This window comes from Saimiri boliviensis, chromosome 17 (assembly GCF_048565385.1).
Source record: "Saimiri boliviensis isolate mSaiBol1 chromosome 17, mSaiBol1.pri, whole genome shotgun sequence".
Lineage (NCBI taxonomy): Eukaryota > Metazoa > Chordata > Mammalia > Primates > Cebidae > Saimiri > Saimiri boliviensis.
Window position 1 is genome coordinate 64,990,073 of NC_133465.1, and position 14,717 is coordinate 65,004,789.

At 44.7% G+C, this 14,717-nt stretch overlaps 2 protein-coding genes across 2 annotated transcripts in view; one reads left to right on the forward strand and one right to left on the reverse strand.

The window, feature by feature from the left end:
• The window catches only part of GRB2 (growth factor receptor bound protein 2), an 87,334-nt gene that overhangs the window by 14,075 nt on the left and 58,542 nt on the right, over positions 1-14,717 (reverse strand). The window lies entirely within an intron of this gene.
• On the forward strand, positions 3,285-3,645 carry LOC104652008 (large ribosomal subunit protein eL42-like). The gene has a single exon (XM_010342535.2). The coding sequence runs from the start codon at positions 3,295-3,297 to the stop codon at positions 3,631-3,633; it is 339 nt and encodes a 112-aa protein (XP_010340837.1). The 5' UTR covers positions 3,285-3,294; the 3' UTR covers positions 3,634-3,645.

Sequence of the window (14,717 nt, forward strand, 5' to 3'; positions counted from 1 at the left end):
AGACTCTTGGCTCTGTTGCCCAGGCTGGAGTGCAGCAGCATGATCTCAGCTCACTGCAACCTCTGCCTCATGGGTTCAAGCGATTCTCCCATCTCAGCCTCCTGAGTAGCTGGGATTACAGCTCAAAAAAAAAAAAAAAAGAAAGAAAAAAAGAAAAGTAGCTGGGATTACTGCTACTTGGGAGGCTGAGGTAGGAGAATCGCTTGAAACTACAAGGCAGAGAATGCATGCCACGTCACCTGGCTAATTTTTGTATTTTTAGTAGAGACAGGGTTTCACCATGTTGGCCAGGCTGGTCTCGAACTCCTGTCTTCAGGGTATCTGCCCATCTTGGCCTCCAAAAGTGCTGGGATTACAGCCATAAGCCTCTGTGCCCAGCCAAGTTTTTTGTTTTGTTTTTCTAAAAAACCTGGAGAGGAGGTTCTGGAAAAATGGCAAACAGGAGAATAAGGGAGCCTGACAAAGACTAAGTCTGCTCTCTGGGAGAGAGAGTTGTCATAGTAGAATTGAGCAGCAACAGAACCTTTTATTGGACTTTTCTAGAGATCTTCCTACCAACCTCCAGAATCTACAGTGATAAAGTCCTGGGATCCCCTCATAGCTTCTCCAGATTATCTCAAGTATGGGTCACCCACCACCAAACAGCTCCAGAACACTGCTGCTTGTGAGGACAACCATACATCCTTGGATGAAAAAACTATTTTCAAGAAAAAGCAAGGCAAATCCTACTCAGTTCAATAACCCAAATTTGAGAGGCTGAGGCAGGTGGATCATCTGAGGTCAGGAGTTCGAGACCAGCCTGGCTAACACGGTGAAACCTTGTTTCTACTAAAAATACAAATAATTGGCTGGGCGTGGTGGTGTGCACCTGCAATCCCAGCTACCTGGGAAGCTGAGGCAGGAGAATCACTTGAACCTGGGAGGTGGAGATTGCAGTGGGCTGAGATCATGCATCGCACTCCAGTTTGGGCAACAAAAGCAAAACTCCATCTCAAAAAACTAGAAAAGAAAAAGAAAAAAAGAAAAGAAAAGTCAGATAGTGCTGGAAGCATCTCGACCAGCAGAATTCAGGCAGAAGCCTTGAAAATCCTATAACTGAACCACTGCATTCTATAGATGTAAAAAATAGACCAATGGCTGCCCCAGGTTACTAGGTAGTGACTCCACAGAGCTAACATCATACCCAGACTTTCATATTCCCAATGACCGTTCTCTCCAATGCTGCCTCTTGAATTACAGAGCCAGGCCAGGCCACGCCATGACACTGTATGTGTAGAGGAACAGAGCAGTCCTCCTTATCATGATGGATACATTTCAAGACCTCCAGTGGGTGCCTGAAACTGTGGACACTACAAGACTCTAGATAGGCTGTGCTTTTTTCTACACTATACATATACCTGTAAGTTTATTATTATTTTTTAGATTTTTATTTATTTATTTTGCCCAGGCTAGTCTTGAACTCCTAAACTCAAGGGATTCTCCTGCTTCAGTCTCCCAAGGTGCTGGGATTATAGGTGTGAGCCACCATGCCAGTCGTACCTATAAGTTTAATTTATAAATTAGGTACAGTAAGAGATTAATGATAAAACAGAAAACTCGTAACAGAGGATGTGTGGTGGCTCAAACCTGCAATCCTGGCAGTTTGGGAGGCTAAGGTGGGAGGATTACTTTAGCTCAGGAGTTTAAGACCAGTCTGGGAAACATTGTGAGACCCTGTCTCTATATGCAAAAAGTGTAAAATAAAAGTTTTAACAATATACTGTAATAAAAAGTTATGTGAATGTGTTCTCTCTCTCTCTCTCTCTCAATATCTTCTTTCTTGAGAAAGGGCCTTGCTCTGCTGCCCAGGCTAGAGTACAGTGGTACCATCATGGTTCATGGCATCTCGACTTCCTGGGCTCAAGTGATCCTTCCATCTCAGCCTCCTGAGTACCGGACTACAGGCATTTGCCATGTTGCCCAGGCTGGTCTTGAACTCCTCAGCTCAAGTATCCTCCTGCCTCAGCTTACCTAAGTGTTGAGATTACAGGTGTGAGCCACTGCACTTGGCCAAAATATATTATACGTCAGACTGCAATTGGCCGCAGGTAAGGGGGAACCAGTGTATACACAGCAGAACAGAATCAGGTACGCTGTGAAAGTCTCCCTATGAATTCTAGACTTACCACAAAATGCAAAGGGCAGAAGGCAGAAAGTTGGTAAAAGATAAAACAGAAATGTGAATACAAACCCAAAATGGTGGGCACAGGAAAATGTTGGCTAGTACAGTGGTAATCTATACTACTTAACAAAGTTCTTAAAGGGAACTGGTAAAATTCTTTACAAAATGATTTATTCAAGATGCTAAACAATGCTGTACTCATAGCCAATTAGAAGCTGGATTGCTCTAAAGTGAGTATTGTCTGTGTACTGCCATTCAAAGTGAGATACAACAGAAAGGGTAGGTATTCATCCTGAAAATGGAAGAAAAAAAAGGGTAGATAAGAATGACAGATAACAACTAGCCAAGCTACATTAATTACCATGCTAGGCTAATTTTTTTCTTCTTCTTTTTTTTTTTTTGAGACGTAGTTTTGCTCTTGTTGCCCAGGCTGGAGTGCAATGGCATGATCTAGGCTGACTGCAACCTCTGCCTCCTGAGTTCAAGTGATTCTCCCACCTTAGCCTCCTGAATAGCTGGATTACAGGCACCAGCCACCACACCTGGTTAATTTTTGTACTTTTAGTGATATGGGGTTTCTCCATGTTTGTCAAGCTGGTCTCCAACTCCTGACCTCAGGTGATCTGCCTGTCTTGGCCTCCCAAAGTGCTGGGATTACAGGTGTAAGCCACCGCATGCGGCCCACGAATAATTGTTAAAGGCCTGGTCAGAATTCTGAGCACGAGCAAGCTGGTCCCATCACTGTATCCTCACTTGCTTATTCACTCCTCTGCACAAACCCACAGGTGAGCTCACAACCAAAGTTCCTTCAGCTTGAAATCTCCAAGGAATGTTAGCTACTACCCTACAGCTGCATTTTCTGTTCCAACCCCCATATTCCCTCGAGTTATGACTTTGTAGCCACACAAGACACACTGGTTTAACGGAAGCAGATTGATCAAGAGATGAGATTATGAAAGGAAGAGACAAGTTTCAGTGTGGTGAGTTCTTTTTGTTTTCTTTGCAAAGAGACTGAAAATAATGTTAAGAGCCCAAATCAGGAAGAAATTTAAGAGATTAGGAATGAAGTGAGCTTTATACAGAGGAATTAAAAATATACAAGCCCTTTTTGTGACGACAGCACTCATGCAAACATGATCAACGTTCCTAAAACGCGCCAGACTTTCTGTAAGAAGTGTGGCAAGCACCAACCCCACAAAGTGAGACAGTACAAGGGCAAGGATTCTCTGTATGCCCGGGGAAAGTGGTGTTATGACAGGAAGCACAGTGGCTACGGTGGGCAGGCTAAGCCGATTTTCCGGAAAAAGGCTAAAACTACAAAGACTGTGCTAAGGCTTGAGTGCCCTGAGCCCAACTGCAGATCTAAGAGAATGCTGGCTATTAAAAGATGCAAACATTCTGAACTGGGAGGAGATCAGAAGAGAAAGGGCCAAGTGATCCAGTTCTACGTGGCATCTTTTGTTTTATTATGAAGACAATAAAATCTTGGACTTTATGTTCATTTCAAAAAATACTTATCTGTACGTCAATGGAAGAGGCCATGAAGGAACTCTGGAGGTACTGTTTATCTTACATTTCCTGACCTGGGTGTGTTCTGTTTGTGAAAATTCACTGAACTATAATGATATATAAATTTTTCTTTTTTTTTGAGACGAGTTTTGCTCGTTACTCAGGCTGGAGTACAATGGCATGACGTCGGCTTACTGCAACCCCCACCTCCCAGGTTCAAGCGATTCTCCTGCCTCAGCCTCCCAAGTAGCTGGGATTACAGATGGCTGTCATCGGGCACAGTAATTTTTTTTTTGTATTTTTAGTAGAGATGAGGTTTTGCCATGTTGGCCAGGCTGGTCTCAAACTCCTGACCTCAAGTGATCCACCTCCCTCGGCCTCCCAAAGTGCTGGGATAACAGGCATGAGCCACCACACCTGGTCCTTGCCCTTAATTTTCTATACAAATTATAGAAAAAGGTGTCATTTAGCAAAATGGGAAGTATTTTGTTTATAGATTGCTGCATTTTGAAATAAGGGGATATTTTCTGGCTTGAACATATTCAGTCATCTGCAAATGAATAAAAAATAGAAATCATAACTTTAAAAGAAATATGCTGTACAGTTATGGTTCCATCAAGCCTTTCATCATGCGCTCCAATTCCAACAGCTTGCAGAAAGTTCAAGATTTCTTCAGGGAAAAATTATTCAAAGTTTTATCAATCTGTGAAGCAATTTGTGAGAGCATTTGTGCATGAATGATAGGAAGAATTACATTTTAAAGCTCTTAACACGTAAAAAACCAAAAACACCAGTTACAGCTGGTCCCTGCAGTGCAGAAATTCAACATAAGCCAGTGAAGCTTCCCCAGTTCTTCAAAGAACCCAGGTAAAACTAGTCTAACTCCTGAGTATCAATCACTCAATCCAAAAGGAGCAATACTGAAATACTGCCAGGACTTCAAGACAAATTTCAAGAATTCTAGTGACACCTACTATATAATTTCAAGTTCCTAGAAGAGAAAACACATATGCATGCGTGCTTTTAAAAGACTTTAACCCCTAAGAACAAATTCTAAGGGCCCTAGCTAGGGTAACAGTATTGGGAGAGCCAAAGTCAGTTCTCTTCAGGTACCCATTATGTATTTTATTAGGAACTATTAGAATGCTCTTCAACTTTCCTTAGTATGGATAACTGACTCAGTTTCAAGCTATAGTGATTCATTACTAACACTTTAAATAAGTGCTTTACAATCACCACCTCCATCTGTTACAGTTTTTTGCAACATGAAAAACATCTTGGCAATACTGCCTGCTATACTATGGGCCAAACCATAAAAAACACCCACAGTGTATTTAAACTATTAAGAACTTTAGTGATGAGATAACCAGCAAAGGTAGTTCAATAATTAAGGTTCCTGGTCCCACAGAAACCTTGAATTACTCACCCAAGAACACAAAGAGGAAAGTTCTTACATTTGCTGAGCAGACCAGTCTCCATCTGGAATGACTGCTACTACAGCAAGGCCACAGCTCAAGAAAAATCTGAAAAGCATCTTTGCCAACCAGGCCAGGTGATACATACTTGACTTTTAACAATCAAAGTTGAGAAGAAATGAAATGCATTTATTTAGTTTTAAAACTCTCCTTGCAGCTGGGTGCAGTGGCTCACACCTGTAATCTCAGCACTTCAGGGGGCTGAGGCGGGTTGATCATGAGGTCAGAAGTTCAAGACCAGACTGGCCAACATGGTAAAACCCCGTCTCTACTAAAAAACACAAACATCAGCTGGGCATGGTGGCTTGTGCCTGTAATCCCAGCTACTTGGGAAGCTGAGGTAGGAGAATTGCTTGAACAGGGACCCAGGAGGCAGGGGCTGCAGTGAGCTGAGATCGTGCCACTGCACAGATCGAGACTCCATCTCAAACAAAACAAAACAAAACAAAAAAACAAAACAGAACAAAAAAACCTCTCCTGGCTGGATGCGTTGCCTCATGCCTATAATCCCAGCATTTTGGGAGGCCAAGCAGGTGGATCAACTGAGGTCAGGAGTTTGAGACCAGCCTGGCCAACATGGTGAAGCCCCGCCTCTACTGAAAATATAAAAAATTAGTTGGGCTTGGTGGCATGTGCCTGTAATCCCAGCTACTTGAGAGGCCGAGGCAGGAGAATCGCTTGAACCCAGGAGATGCAGTGAACTGAGATGGCGTCACTGCACTCCAGCCTGGGCAAAAAGAGAGAAACTCCATCTCAGAAAAACAAAACAAAACAAAAAAAACCAAACCTCCTAATTTTGACAGACTTATAAAATCATGTTTAAACAGTACTGTTTTATTAAATAATTAAACATAATTAATTAATTAATTTTTTTGAGACAGAGTCTGGCTCTGTTACCCAGGTTGGAGTGCAGTGGCGGGATCTCAGCTCACTTCAACCTACTCCTCCCCAGTTCAAGCAGTTTTCATGCTTAAGCCTCCTGAGTGGCTGGGATTACAGACGTGCACCACCACGCCTGGCTAATTTTTGTATTTTTAGTAGAGACGGGGTTTTGCCATGTTGTTCAGGCTGGTCTCAAACTCCTGGGCTCAAGTGAACCTCCCACCTCGGCTTTCCAAAGTGTTGGGATTACAGGAATGAGACATTGCAACCAGCCTAAAAACCTATTTATTTAAAAAAGTGTTTATGTAATGGTGTCAAATCAAGAGGGTATTTTGCCTCATGTCATCACCCTTTTCAGCAAAAGCGTATCTGTGCCATGAAATGCTACTTTAAGTTATCTGAAATGAACATTTCCAGAAGCCTCCTTTCTCCCCCCACCTCTTTATTTATTTATTTATTTATTTTTGAGACGGAGTTTCGCTCTTGTTACACAGGCTGGAGTGCAATGGCACGATCTCGGCTCACCGCAACCTCCGCCTCCTGGGTTCAGGCAATTCTCCTGCCCCAGCCTCCTGAGTAGCTGGGATTACAGGCACGCGCCACCATGCCCAGCCAATTTTTTGTATTTTTTAGTAGAGACGGGGTTTCACCATGTTGACCAGGATGGTCTCGATCTCTCGACCTCGTGATCCACCCGCCTCAGCCTCCCAAAGTGCTGGGATTACAGGCTTGAGCCACCGCGCCCGGCTTCTTCCCCCTTTTTAAGACAGAGTCTCATTCCTGTTGCCCAGGCTGGAGTGCAATGACGCGATCTCAGTTCACTGCAACTTCCGCCTCCTGGGTTCAAGTGATTCTCCTGCCTCAGCCTCCTGAGTAGCTGGAATTACAGGCATGTGCCGCCCAATTTTGTATTTTTAGTAGAGACGAGGTTTCTCTAAGTTGTTCAGGCTGGCCTCGAACTCCTGACCTCAGGTGGTCCGCCCACCTTGGCCTCCCTAAGTGCTGGGATTACAGGTGTGAGCCACCGCACCCAGCCCAGAAGCCTCATTTCTTTGGGGGAACCGGGGTCCTAAATCCTTAATTTCTTATGTCATTTTCTTTTAAGAAAGGAGTTTATTTACCAAACTCTAGGAATCCAAACAGTATTTGTGGCCGGGCACAGTGGCTTACGCCTATAATCCTAACACTTTGGGAGGCCGAGGCAGGCCGATCACCTGGCCAACATGGTGAAACCCCATCTCTACTAAAAATACAAAAACTAGCTTGGTGTGGTGGCCCGTGCCAGTAATCCCAGCTACTCGGGAGGCTGAGGCAGGAGAATCGCTGGAACCCAGGAGGTGGAAGTTGTAGTGAGACAAGATAGTGCCACTATACTCCAGCCTGGGCGACAGAATGAGACTCTATCTCAAAAAACAAAACCAAACAACCCAAAAAAGAAAAAATAAAGAGTGTTTGTTAGTTAAGTCTATCTCCTGACCCTTAGTGACGGAATGGTGAGAGGTTTTGACTTAGCATCTTTCAAATATTTTTAAAGGAAAGGAAGAAAAAAGAGAGAAGGAGAGAAGACAAGGAGGAGGACAGAGTCCCCAAACTCCAACTTTCCATGGTAAAAATCATTCATTACCTTTTTTTTTTTTTTTGAGACGGAGTTTCGCCCGTTACCCAGACTGGAGTGCAATGGTGCGATCTCGGCTCACCGCAACCTCTGCCTCCTGGGTTCAAACAATTCTCCTGCCTCAGCCTCCTGAGTAGCTGGGATTACAGACACGCGTCACCACGCCCAGCTAATTTTTTGTATTTTTAGTAGAGACGGGGTTTCACCATGTTGACCAGGATGGTCTCGATCTCTCGACCTTGTGATCCACCCACCTTGGCCTCCTAAAGTGCTGGGATTACAGGCTTCAGCCACTGCGCCCGGCCAATCATTCATTACTTTATACTTCCCTCTGCCTGTGAAGGAAGGAGTGGTGTCCCAAGAATACTGCTTTCTTTCCAACTGCTGCCTTTCTGAAAAGTAGCTGCTCAAAGTGAGGATCAGTGTGAAAGGGGAACACTGGCGAGTCAGGAGATGGGGGCCAACCAAATGTCCAGGCAACATGGCTCAAGAGCCCCAAAGTTAGTCACCACTATTTTTTCTGTTAAAAAGCCTTAAGTATCCTTCTGTAAGTGCAAATGCAGTCTGGCATTCCAGTTTTCATAATTTGGCCATCACTGACTATCTGCCCTGATCACCTACTGCTTCTCCAAATGAACCCGGCAGTGCAGTCAGCTGGTCAAGTTGCTGACCTCTAAACACACTGTTCTCCTCCCCACCGCTTGACTGTGCCTTCCCTTGTCTATTGAGATCTTTCAAGATTCAGTTCAGAGCTCACAACCACTTTGGTCACCTTTCCCTCTGCTTCAATCTTACAGTATTTAATGGAGGATTACTGTCAATAATATAATCCCTTATGATTATCTCGTCTATCACTTCTTTGTACCATGTGCTGCTATGACTTGGCCCCCGCTCAAAATAACCCACAAGCACTGAAGCTGGCTCCACACACAGTTCTCACTTGTATTCCTCATAGCTCTTAGTATGGAATCTAGCATGTGTTGGGGAACTGACTTATATGTGGGGGCTTGTGTTCTAAGTAATGCATTCAGTGCCCTAGAGCAATCTGGGTCTAGAACAATTTATACATTCTCTCTCTTTTTAAATAAAAAATTGAGATGGGGGTCTTGATATGTTACCCAAGCTGTTCTCTAACTCTAGGCTCAAGTGAAACTTCTTACTCAACCTCCCAAAGTGCTGGGAATACAGGAGTGAGCCACTGTACCCAGCCAATTTATACATTCTTGGTGATATAGAAGACCTCTTAAATAGATCCTAGAAAGACTATCATGAGTTTGTTGACCCAAGCAAGGAGAGAGAAGGTCAAGGAGGTTAACAGAACTCGACAGTCTTCCTGTAACATAAGCACCCCGCCTAAATGATATGTGGAGTGCCTTTCCACGAGGCCACCTATCTCTGTGTGTAAGATAAAAAGATGTAGGCTGGGTACAGTGGCTCACACCTGTAATTTCAGCACTCTGGGAGGCCAAGGTGGGAGTATGCCTTGAGCCTAGGAATTTGAGACCAGCCTGGGGGCACAGGGAGACCCTGTCTCTACAAAATATTAAACAATTAGCCTGGCATGGGGGTGTGCACCTGTAGTCCCAACTACTCAGGAGGCTGAGGTGGAAGGATTGCTTGAACCTGGGAGGTCAAGGCTTGCAGTGAGCTGTGATTACACCACTGCACTCCAGCCTGCGTGATAGAGTTAGACCTTGTCTCAAAAAAAAAAAAAAAAAAAAAAAAAGTATAAGCTTGGGAAGGAGTGGGGGTGGGTGGGTGGGAACTTTTAGCATGACAGGGATAAAGGGGGCTGAACTAGGGAGAGAAGGGGTGTAATTCTGTTTCTATACATGTCCTACTAATTCCTCTCACGATGGGGTGCTTCCTGGCAATGTGATGTCTAATTCTGATTGGGTCTGCCTGTCTGACTTGTGACAGACTTCTGTAGGGTGGTAATTTTAATAGCTACAACTCCTCCAGCAAAATTTTTATGAAACACATCTGGAAGACCTTGAACTTTTTGATTAACCCACTGACCAGCAACTAGGTTGATGGAGGGAGAAAAATGATCACATTAAGAGACCCGGACCATTCATGCATTAAAAAAATTTCTTTATAATGTTCATACATGTTAGAAGATGAACAATTAAGATGACTAACCAAATTACAGGATATTTCTTTCTCTGAGAGGTATTTTAGTACTCAAAAAAATAAATAGGATATGCTCATCAACCTCTTTAGTTGACCTCATATCATCAAGAAAAATTGCTCACGATATTTTTAACAAAACAGGAAGGTAGTTCACACTTATGTGATATTACTCCACCCAGATAAATCTGGAGGCAGTGAAACCTAAATGCATATACAATACCTCAAAATAAACTTCTACCAAAGGGGTACAAAAAGTTTCCATTCAAAATAACTGTCTTGCGTTTTGTGACATGTAGAAATCCTATTTGGCGGAGCTGAAATGCTCTTGGAATGTCAGAATTTCAACTGCAGAAGTAGGGAGGAGAAAAGAGGAAGGCAGGGGGCAGAAAGAGACCGACACAGACACAGAGAGATCAAGAAGTTTCTAGAAAAGTCTGTATATTTGAAAAATTCAACAATCATATGATGACCTGTACTAGAAAAATACCAAGCCCTGAGCCAGGTGAACTGAGGGTAAAATAGACACCCCTCCCAAGGAGCTTAGGGACTAGAAAGCTGCCAGGAGCATCAAAGCATGATGGATTGGATGTCAGGAGCGCGGAGTTATGGGTACTACGATAAGCATCAATTCGACAAAAAATATCTGACTTCCAAACACCAAAGACGACGACTTAACTCTAGCTTAGCAGATATCAGGAAAATGTCCTAGATGAAGTGTGAACTTGGTTATATTCCCTGTCTGCGTCTTAGCTCTGCTGTGGATAGTGAGTGGAAGGAACACAGCAGATTCCGCAACTTGCAAATAGAGGGACAGATTGTTCTCTTGGCCAGATTTGGCTGCTGTTAACTAAAAGATTGACTGAGCTTCTTTTAGCTTAAAAGTAAAATCTTGGCAGGGCACAATGGCTCACACCTGCAATCCCAGCACTTTGGGAGGCCGAGGCGGGTGGATCACGGGTCAAGAGATCGAGACCAGCCTGGTCAACATGGTGAAACCCTGTCTCTACTAAAAATTAAAAAAAATTATTATTATTATTATTATTTTTTGTATTTTTAGTAGATACACCACCTTGGTGTGGTGGCATGCACCTGTAGTCCTAGCTACTTGGGAGGCTGAGGCGGAAGAACTGCTTGAACCCGGGAGGTAGAGGTTGCAGTGCGGCAAGAATACGCCACTGCACTCCAGCCTGGGCAACGAGAGCTAAACTCTGTCTAAAAAAAAAAAAAAAGAAAGAAAGAAAAGAAAAGAAAGAAAGAAAAAGTAAAATCTTTTTTTTTTTTTTTTTTTTAGACGGAGTTTCGCTCTTGTTACCCAGGCTGGAGTGCAATGGCGCGATCTTGGCTCACTGCAACCTCCGCCTCCTGGGTTCAGGCCATCCTCCTGCCTCAGCCTCCTGAGTAGCTGGGATTACAGGCACGCGCCACCAAGCCCAGCTAGTTTTTTTTTTTTTTTTTTGTATTTTTAGTAGAGACGGAGTTTCACCATGTTGACCAGGATGGTCTCGATCTCTTGACCTCATGATCCACCCGCCTCGACCTCCCAAAGTGCTGGGATTACAGGCTTGAGCCACCGCGCCCGGCCGAAAAAGTAAAATCTTTATTAATGGTATCAGAACTTCTAACTGGAAATAACCCAAGTAATCTCAACTGCAGCTAATTCCTTTTTTTTTTTTTTTTTTTGAGATGGAGTCTTACTCCTGTTGCACAGGCTGGAGTGCAGTGGCGCAATCTCTGCTCACTGCAACCTCCACCTCCTAGGTTCAAGCAATTCTCCTGCTTCAGCGTCTGAAGTAGCTGAGACTATAGGCATACACCACCACACCCGGCTAATTTTTGTATTTTTAGTAGACAGCGTTTTGCCATATTGGCCAGGCTGGTCTCGAACTACTGACCTCAGTAGATCTACTGGCCTTGGACTCCCAAAGTGCTAGGATTACCAGCATGAGCCACCATGCCTGGCCATGGCTCTTCTTTTGAGACATAGTCTTGCTTTTGTTGCCCAGGCTGGAGTGCAATAGCACAATCTCGGCTCACTACAACCTCCACCTCCCAGGTTTAAGTGATTCTCTTGCCTCAGCCTCCTGAGTAGCTGGGATTACAGATGCCTGCCACCAAGCTGGCTAATTTCTGTATTTGCAGTATAGACAGCATTTCACCATGCTGGCCAGGCTGGTCTTGAACTCCTGAGCTCAAGTGATCTGCCTGTCTTGGCTTCCCAAAGTGCCAGGATTACAGGTGTTGTGCCACCAAGCCCAGCCTCAACTGTAGCTAATTCTTTATTTTACTGACACATATTTAGCAACTGTCCTTTTCATTCTTTCACTAACAAAAGGAGGCTTTTAATCTTACATGAAATCCTACACTCCTCTCTTCAAAAAATAAAACACAACACAACCTCTCCTCCCCGCCGGCCTGGGGGATCAGCCATTATTCATGTTTTCTGATGCCAACAGGCAAACCGGCTCCTGTGCATCAGTTCCAGCCTCTAAGGTCTACTCGCTTTCCACTGTCTCAGCATAAGGCAGAAAACGGGAGTTCAAACCTCCATCCTGAAAATTAATGACAACAGAGTTTATTTAAATCCACGTAAGACTTTGCGATTCAAGAGGTGAATGAAAGGACTGATCAATTTACAGTCATTCTATGACCCAAGAGCCACCTCAGAGGATGTTCCTGAAAGAAGAAAAAGCAATATTGGTCACAGAGCTATTCCCAACATGTGCATAAAGATACAGGACTGAAAAACTCAAAGCTGGGTCCTTCCACCAGAATGCTGTTAATTTTCAAATCAAAAGGCTAGTTCCAAATGAGGACAAGTCTGCTATAATCAGATGACAGAGGAAGAGGAACTGGGGTAGAGTGGCGAGTCCTCACCCCCATCTCCAGAGTGGAGATGAATGCAGACAGTTCCACACGTAATCACAATAAAAACTGCAAATGTGGATTTGAGCTAGTGGATAGGGTCAGGGAGCAGAAAACAGAGGGATCTAAACTAGTCTGGAGGTAGGGGCTGTCAGAGAAAGCCTCTCCAAGCCAGTGACATTTGAAGGGAGATCAAAGGCTCTCCAGTGGGTGGTCTGGCAGAAGACCACAGTATGCAAATTAAGAAGCTCAAACTTAGATGTTACAATCATCAGAAGTCACTGAGAGTGACATTCAGGTTTGCATTTTTCAAATGCTTCTCTGGCTGTCTGTGAGATGAACTGCAAGGAGGTGCAGGTGGGTGGGGCAGTGTAGGAGAGAGGAGAGAGTCAAGGGACTTCTGGAGGTAGGATCAAAAGGACTTGGTGATTAGATGCTGCTCAGTGGCCTTCCTATTGGTCACTGATTTTTTTTCCTGAAAAGTGCTTTAGAAAAACTGCCATATTGTCAGGGCAAGGTGGCTGATGCCTATAATCCCAATACTTTGGGAGGCCAAGGCGGGCGGAACACTTGAGGTCAGGAGTTCAAGACCAGCCTGGCCAACATGGTAAAACCCTGTCTCTACTAAAAATACAAAAAATTATCCATGTGCGGTGGCATGCGTCTGTGGTCCCAGCTACTCAGGACACAGGAGACTGCTTGAACCTGGGAGGCAGAGGTTGCAGTGAGCCGAAATTGCGTCACTGCATTTTAGTCTGGGAGACAGAGTGAGACTCTGTCTCCAAAAAAATAGATAGGCATCAATCTGTGCTGGTATCCTTTACCTGTCTCTCCATATCCTGCTGACATCTTGCCTTTTTTTTTCTTTTTGAGACAGAGTCACACTCTGTCGCCCAGGCTGGAGTACAGTGATGCAATCTCGCCTCACTGAAACCGCTGCCTCCCAGGTTCAAGCGATTCTCCTGTCTCAGCATCCCAAGTAGCTGGGATTATAGGCGCTTGCCACCACACTTGGGTAGTTTTTGCATTTTTCAGTAGAGCTGCGGTTTCACCATGTTGGCCAGGCTGGTCTCGAACTCCTGACCTCAAGTGACCCATCCACCTTGACCTCCCAAAGTGCTGGGATTACAGGCGTGAGCCACAGTGCCTGGACTGCTCTTTTTGGATCTGTAAGGACCATATCAACAGACTCCCTCACTCTCTGGCTCCCAAGGCCATTAATCAATGGGGAGGCCTGCAGAAAGATCAGAGTAAGGGAGGCTCAGGTCAGGGCATTCATTCTTCCAGCTCCCACCCTGGGAGTGTTTGTGGACAGTCTTGGACCCTCACTTGAAAGTGAGTCCTTTCCTCCTCCAGGTTTTGGCAATTCCTCCCACTTCCTTCTCCCCATCTTAGGCCTCATGGTGGTAACCTGGTTACCAGCTGTGGACACCGCACCATCCCCTGTGGTTTCCAGAGAAACGTCGCCCACACTGATAGTGTCAGGAGACAAATGCCTCACAGGGGCGGGTGCCCAGGGAAACGCCACCTCTAAGCCAAAGACAATTTAAAGCCTGAAAGCCACACCGCAAGTCAAATTCATAGACCAGACTGAGAACCCGTCTTCCCATTTGGTACACTCTAATTGATTCCAACCCTTCACCTAGTTTACATATGCCTACCCTTTCCTAATTGATTTTCTACATTGCCATGCCCACCTATGAGTGGTGTCTTTGCTTTAGCCTTTCTTTGCATGCTCACAAAAGCCCTGACCCAGCCACACTGGAATAGAAACCACCAGACTGCAGGGGTGGAAAACCACCACCCTCTACCCTTCTGAGAGCTGTTCACTACTCAGTAAAATTCTTCTCCACCCCCTTTACCCTTCAAATTGTCAGTGTAACCTCATTCTTCTTGGACACAGGACAGGGGCTTGGGAACTGCGGAACATAGATACAAGCTAGTTAACACAAGTTGGCTGGGGCACAAGTCAGACTCAGCCCAAGTGGGTTGAGTTTGGGGGGGTGGGTCACCAGCTGTGGAGGTCCTTGGTCGAGGTCAACATCTTGCAAATAGTCTCATTGTTAAAATCCCCTCATTA

Coding starts and splice junctions, on each gene's coding strand:
- LOC104652008 (XM_010342535.2), top strand. CDS start 3,295: ATGATCAACGTTCCTAAAACGCGCCAGACTTTCTGTAAGAAGTGTGGC.